This window comes from Mesitornis unicolor, unplaced genomic scaffold (assembly GCF_000695765.1).
Source record: "Mesitornis unicolor isolate BGI_N332 unplaced genomic scaffold, ASM69576v1 scaffold23933, whole genome shotgun sequence".
In the NCBI taxonomy this organism is placed as follows: Eukaryota; Metazoa; Chordata; class Aves; order Mesitornithiformes; family Mesitornithidae; genus Mesitornis; species Mesitornis unicolor.
This window is the reverse complement of record NW_010174322.1, coordinates 1-6,257: the sequence shown is the minus strand read 5'-3', so window position 1 is coordinate 6,257 and position 6,257 is coordinate 1. Positions and strand designations below refer to the sequence as shown.

General features: G+C 55.2%; 1 protein-coding gene across 1 annotated transcript; it reads right to left on the bottom strand.

Moving 5' to 3' along the window:
- Nucleotides 1-1,449: 1,449 nt before the first annotated feature.
- On the bottom strand, nt 1,450-6,254 carry PLK1 (polo-like kinase 1; the record flags this gene model as incomplete). The annotated part of the gene is made up of 9 exons (XM_010181008.1): nt 1,450-1,814; nt 2,190-2,372; nt 2,818-2,972; nt 3,820-3,897; nt 4,101-4,259; nt 4,571-4,790; nt 5,299-5,392; nt 5,844-5,988; nt 6,090-6,254. Coding segments are annotated over 9 exons (1,406 nt in total), but the record flags the coding sequence as incomplete, so codon positions are not given.
- Between the last annotated feature and the right edge of the window lie 3 nt (nt 6,255-6,257).

Sequence of the window (6,257 nt, the reverse complement as noted above, 5' to 3'; positions counted from 1 at the left end):
ATGCCTGGGAAAGTGGCAATTTGAGGCTGAGACACCAGTCCTGACCCTGGAGCTGCTCCTCCAGCCCAGCAGCTTTTGGCAGCCACCCCAGGGCCTGGACCTTCCCTTTACATTGGGGCTGCTGAGGACAAGGGGCCACCAGCACAATCCCAGCAATGGAATTTGTCATCTCTGCTGGGCTGAGCAAGGTTTTCTCCCTTTTGCTCACCAGCAGCCTGCTGCCACATCCTGAGCAGTTGTCCTGGGACACAGAGGCAGGCAAACATGAGCACCCCCTGTGCCCAGGGACCCCTTCCCTCTGCCCTACAGCCCATGGCTGTGCTGGGTTGCAGTGGGATGCATCCCCTATGAGCCAGCCCCCACACACAGCATCCACTGAGGCTGGGGGCAGCCTGGGAGCCCCTGGGCAAGGTTTCCTCCCTGGAACAGCAATGATTTTTGTACAGTTTGATTCCTCTGGGTGCTGGGGTGTGGGGTTTTGTTACACAGGTAACAAGGGGTTTGGACCTGGGTTCTTTTCAGAATACCATAGGTCCTAGAGCATTTTGTACAAAGTGTTATAAAAAGAATAAAGACTAAAAAGCAGGTCCTGCTTGAAAATAAACTGAGCACAGCAATGGTGGAAGAAAACCCAGCATAGCCCACTGGGCTGCCAAAGCCCACTACAGCAGAGGACTTCTGCTAATGATGTAGTTGCATTTTGAGCATCTTTCACAGAGCAAAGAGAGCCAGGTAACCAGAACAGGGAAGGGTGTTAAACAGCACCCAGGTTAGAGCACAGCCAATGCCTCTTTTCCTGCAGCAGAGTGGGGGGAGATCAGCACAAACCTCCCAGCCCTTCTTTGCTTGTGACCAGCACCTCCCAAAACAACAACCCCTCCCCGTGTCCCCACAACCTGCTGCCGTTTCCCCATTGCTCTGTGTTCAGAGGTGGAGCTGAGCAAGGAGCGAGGCCAGAGCTCTGGGATCACACAGCACCATCTCACGTAGAGGAAAGCTCCTGCTTGGAGGGGAAGCTGGAGGCAAAAGTGCAAGGCCAAGGGAACCGTGACAGGCTGGATGCTGTGGCAAACAATCTTTAATCGGGTTATGCAATATACAAAACAGTTTAATGTCATTAACTTCAGTATTAAAAGGCTGGTTGCTCAGTCTCACCCTGGGCACTTTAAATACCTTACCTGAATTTCTACAAGAGGAAACAAAAGCCTAGAGCATCAGCACACACGTGTACAAATAACTTACACGACAGCCCTGCTCTCCCCGTGCTTTGTTCCTGCGAGGCCCTGGAGCCCCAGACAAAGAGGGTTGGCTTTTGAGTCAGACTTCAGGCAGTTAGAAAAAACACAACACAAAACCAGGAAAGACCAGGTACGCGGTTAAAAAAGACTTTCTATTAGGAGTGGGAGGCGAGAAACCTTTGGGTACCAGTCAGAGTGAACACCACCATTCCCACAGCACCAGGGGCTTCCTGTGGCAACCAGACCATACCTCGGAGCGGGAGCCCAGCCGTGTGACGGGGGTTACGGCGCCAGCGGGGACACCACCAGCCCCCCTCATCCACAGCTGGGACAGTTTGGCACAGACTCTGCGTCCATCAAGAACAGGGCCTAAGCAGAGGATTTCGCACGGGCTGGGCCAGGCTTTGAGTTGAGGAGCTTCTCCACCATGGTGCGAGCGTAGCGGAGCCGGCTGGCCAGCTCCTTGTAGCACCCGTGCTCCTCAATGAGGCTCAGCTTGTACGTGCGGAAGTCCCGTTTCTCATCTATGTACGTGACGGCAGCCATGAGGGGGCACAAGATCAGCTTGGTGTGGTCCTGTGGGGAAAGAGCATCCCGTCACCACGAGCACTCTGCTCCTTGGGGACCGCGTTTGCTCAGGATAAACCACCCCAGAAGCACACTGACAGCTCCATGCCACTGCATTTGCTCACAGATTGTAGCAAAGGGAAGCAAAGCCATGTGGCCAGCCAGCTCAAGACCATGCAGCGGGCTCCCTCCTGCTAAAGGACACAGCGCCCTCGCAAGTGAGGAGCATCTGGGCGGGTTGTGTAGCAGCAAGAGGAGGAAAGAGCCTCGCAGCGCTCAGTTCACCGGGCAGTTTCTGCCCAGGTCGTATCCCCCTGTACAGTGTGGTGCGTGGTGGGGCTCTGTCAGCAGCCAGAGCTGGAGGGAGCCGAGCAGCATCCTCACCTGGAAGAAGTTGATCTGCACGGTGCCGTTGCTGAGGTGCAGGATGATGGCACTGCGGGTGCGGAACCACGTGTAGAGGTAGGGCAGACGGGCCAGCTCGTCCCCTTCCCGCGGCGTGATGTTAGCGCCCGCCTTCAGCAAGTGCTCGCTCATGTAGTTCCGGAAATATTTCAGTAGTGTTATCTGCGGGGGGGGAACAGGCCGTGAGCGGACAGGCTGAGGGTGACCCCTGCTACCTGGGGAGGGCAGGGGCTGCTGGCACAGCACAGAGCCTCCCCACAGCTTTCAGAGCTCAAGGTATCACTGCATAAACTCCTGCGAATTCTCAGGGTTAACTGGGGCTGTGATACTCCAGATTCATTTTGCTGAACTCTTCAGTACGTGCAAGCCTTGTGAGCACCTCTCTGTGTGCAGCTGCTCATGACTGAGACTCACAGAGCAACTAGAAATGAATGGTTAGAGATGCCAGTGTCTGTCCTGGGACCCTGCATTACCAGCCAAGAGGAAGCCTGCAGAGTGCCAGTGACCCCATGCTACAGATGTTTCCCCCTGGAAAAGCCCAACAAGGCTGGCAGAACTCTCAGCAGGAGCAGAAACCTCCGAGCAAGGCCCCGGACCCAGGACTGACCTTCTTGTTCAAGGCAGAGGGGTAGGATCTCACGGTGAAGTAGGACTCGGTGCTGTTCTGCTCGATGTACTGCAAGCTGTCCCCGTCGTCGTACATAATAAGGCGAGTGGAGTCGTTGAAGAGCACTCCCACGCTGTTGTCACACAGCTGGTAGCCTGGACCACAAGGGAGCCTGTTCAGCTTTTGGATACACATCATCACCCGTGGTGTGCAATGCAAAGGCAGGAGGTTGTGTCCTCCAGGGGCTCCCCAGCAGCCACCGCCAGCCCCTGCCAGGTCTCGAGGGTCTCCTCTCTGGGGAGGTCTGAGTGGCACCTTCCCTGCTCTGGATTTGTCATCCTCCCTTGTGCCACCGCCTGCTGCAGAAGGAGCTTGAACTGCCACGGGGGGTACACACGCTCGCTGCGGAGCGAGGCCAGCCATCTGGTGCAGCAGGTACCCACTTTCCACCCTAAAGAGGCCAGGGCCGATGTTCGGTCACCACTACTCTGGATTCACTGCGTAGTTGGTCATATTCCTGGCAGTGGCCTTGGACACCGTCATGGGAGCAGGAGGGAGAGGAAGAGAAGGGCCATCCTCAGCAAACTCCCCAACTTCCAGTGAATGTGACATTTTTGTTACAAATAGTATTAATTGATGAGTCTGGGGTCACCTTGCAGCCAACTCCCCTGGGTTTCCACTCGCCCCAGCCTCTGTACATATTTATCCCAAGACCTTGAAGACCTTGAGCACTGTGACAAGCTGCACACCAGTATTAGCTGAAGCCTATAACAAAGTTTTATCACTTTGTTACCATGTAATAGTGTTGCAGTCCTCACAAAATTGCAGTTTTCCTCAACAGAAAGCTGATTCTCAAATTCTGCCCCACTAAACCAGGACAAGCCTGCACTCTGGGGCTTTAATCACAGCACCCCAGTCCCACGCAATGCCCAAATCTGCATAGCTTCCCCTGGCCTCCTCAGAAGTTAGAAAAGGCTGAAGCATTGCCCCCATGTTTCTTACCTAGACCATATTTATCTGAGTAGTCCACCCATTTGCTAACCCAGAAGATGGGGATGCAGGCTGGGTCTTCAGCTTCTTCTGCAGAGAGGAAAGGGTTTGTTAGAGGACATTTCACAGCACCCTGTGCACCCCAGCAAGCAAGCAACACCATAGGGCAGGCAAGTAGCTACTGCCTCGCCTCTCAGCCTGTTTGAAACCAAGGGCAGCGAGTCTCTCACTTCAGACAACATCAATGGCAGAGAAGGGAGTTATCCAGTGTCTGTGGGGTTGTCCCCACTCACCTTGTCTCACTGTCACTCTCTCAGAGGGCTTGGCCGCATTGAGCGCGGTCAGCTGCTGTAACAAGTCTGCTAAGTGACACTCAACAGCGTTCTCCCGCTCTCGCAGCCCGGCTGCGTCTTCCTTCTCAGGGAGGTTCTCTAGGGCAGCGCTGTCTGGTCCTGGGCCAGGAGAAAGAAGAGTGTGAAGGCATGGCCAGGGAGGAGGTTTCTAAAGGCACTAGATCTACGCTCTACCCTAGCTAGAGGAAACACAGTACATACCATACAGCTGTATGTAAATCTCCTCCCTGCTTTGGTTCTGGGCAAAGAACGAGGAGACCTCTCTCTCACTCACAAAATGCTCCAGTTTTCCATCACAAGAGGTGAGGAAGTGCCTCACTGCCCACTGAGGACTCTGGATGTTGCTGGAGGCCAGGCAGGCTCTCACTGAGCACACCCATCCAGCCCCACCTCTGGGCACTTGCTCTTACCTTTGTTAAGTGCAGTCAGTGGCTTTCGCCCGTTCAGTTCGAGACCACTGGGAGCAAGTGAAAACCGAGGTGCTATGGTCAGACAGCTGGTGGGCAAGCGGCTGGGGATGTACCCTGACGTGAAGAACTCGTCGTTCAGCAACTCGTCGATGGTCGGGCGTGTGGCGGGGTCAGACCTCAGCATCTTCTGGATGAGGTTAGCAGCTACAGGGTTGATGTGCTAAGAGGAGACAGGCAGAGTTTAGAGACAAGGGCCAGGGAACAACGCACGTCAGTGCAAACGCATCAGATACACAACGCAGGGGAGTTCTGCTTGGAGCAGAGCTCCTGTGCTGCGTCAGGCAAGTCACGGCAAACAGAACTGGGCAGGCATGGAGAGCTGCCTCTGGACAGCTTGTAAAGCTCCAAGTCAACTGACTTTAGCAAGAGCAAATCAACAGCAGCAGGTCAAGCTGGGGATCAGACCTCATGGATGTTAAATACGACCATTTAACCCCATGTTCCAACCACCAAGCATGGATTTTTGCTGGATTACAGGGGAGCCACGAGCTCCCCAAGAGGAAGTTGGTCCTACAGCTTCACTCCACCACCCACTGAAACATCCCCTTCCCACTGCTCTGCAGGATTTCACCATCACCTGAGAGCCCATTCAAGGCCAGAAACAGGCTGGTGCAGCAGAAGGCTGAGCGAGAACTGCTGCGAGGGGAGCAAGTCGGGAAGCACCGCACCTTGGGAATGGTGTACTCGTTCTTCTTGATCCGGATGTACGTATCTTTTAGACAAGAAGTCTCAAAAGGTGGCTTCCCCACCAGCAGAGTGTACCTGCACATTTACAGATGAAAGGGTGTCAGTTTTGCAAAAGACACTCAGACCTGTGTGCAAAAGTGACCCCATCCCAAGCACACCCTGGGACATCTCTGGCAGCATCAGGCACGCAGTAGAGCAGACAGCTACATGTCCTGTGCCTGGTTCCTGCCCCTGAAAAGGGAAACTGGGATCCAGTATTCACTGGGGAAAGTTCCAGTTTGGAAGTGTAGGGTTTTGGGACACGCCACAAGACAGTCATGCTGTGTAGACTGGCAAGACAGTCATGCTGTGTAGACTGGCCTGCAGACCAGCGTGTGTGGGCACAGGGGAGGCCGTGTGCTGGCTGTCTGCAGGGCTCAGCCAGGGCAAGAGCTCTGGGAACAGCGTGCCCAAAGCTTCAGCTCACACCAAAACCCAGAAGGACCAACAGGGATCACTCAGCCCCACAAGAGATGCTCTGACTCACATGATGCAGCCGATGGACCAGATGTCCACCTCGAAGCTGTGCCCCTTCTTGCCCAGCACCTCTGGGGCAATGTAGTTGGGGGTCCCACACAAGGTCTTTTTGCGCTCACCATCGTACTCCACTTTGGTGGCCAGACCAAAGTCACCTGAGAGAGACAGGGATACGGTGTGTGACTGGAGATGGCCCGGATGGCTGGTCCCCCTGCCGTGGGGGGCTGGCAGAGGGCATCACGGCAGGGCCACCTACCGATCTTCACCTCCATGTCGTCGTTGAGGAAGAGGTTGCCCAGCTTGAGATCGCGGTGGATGACGCGGTGGTTGTGCAGGTACTGGCAGCCCAGGATGGTCTGGCGCAGGTAGTACCGGGCCTCGGGCTCGCTCAGCACCTTCCGCCGCTTGTGCAGCTCCAGCAGCG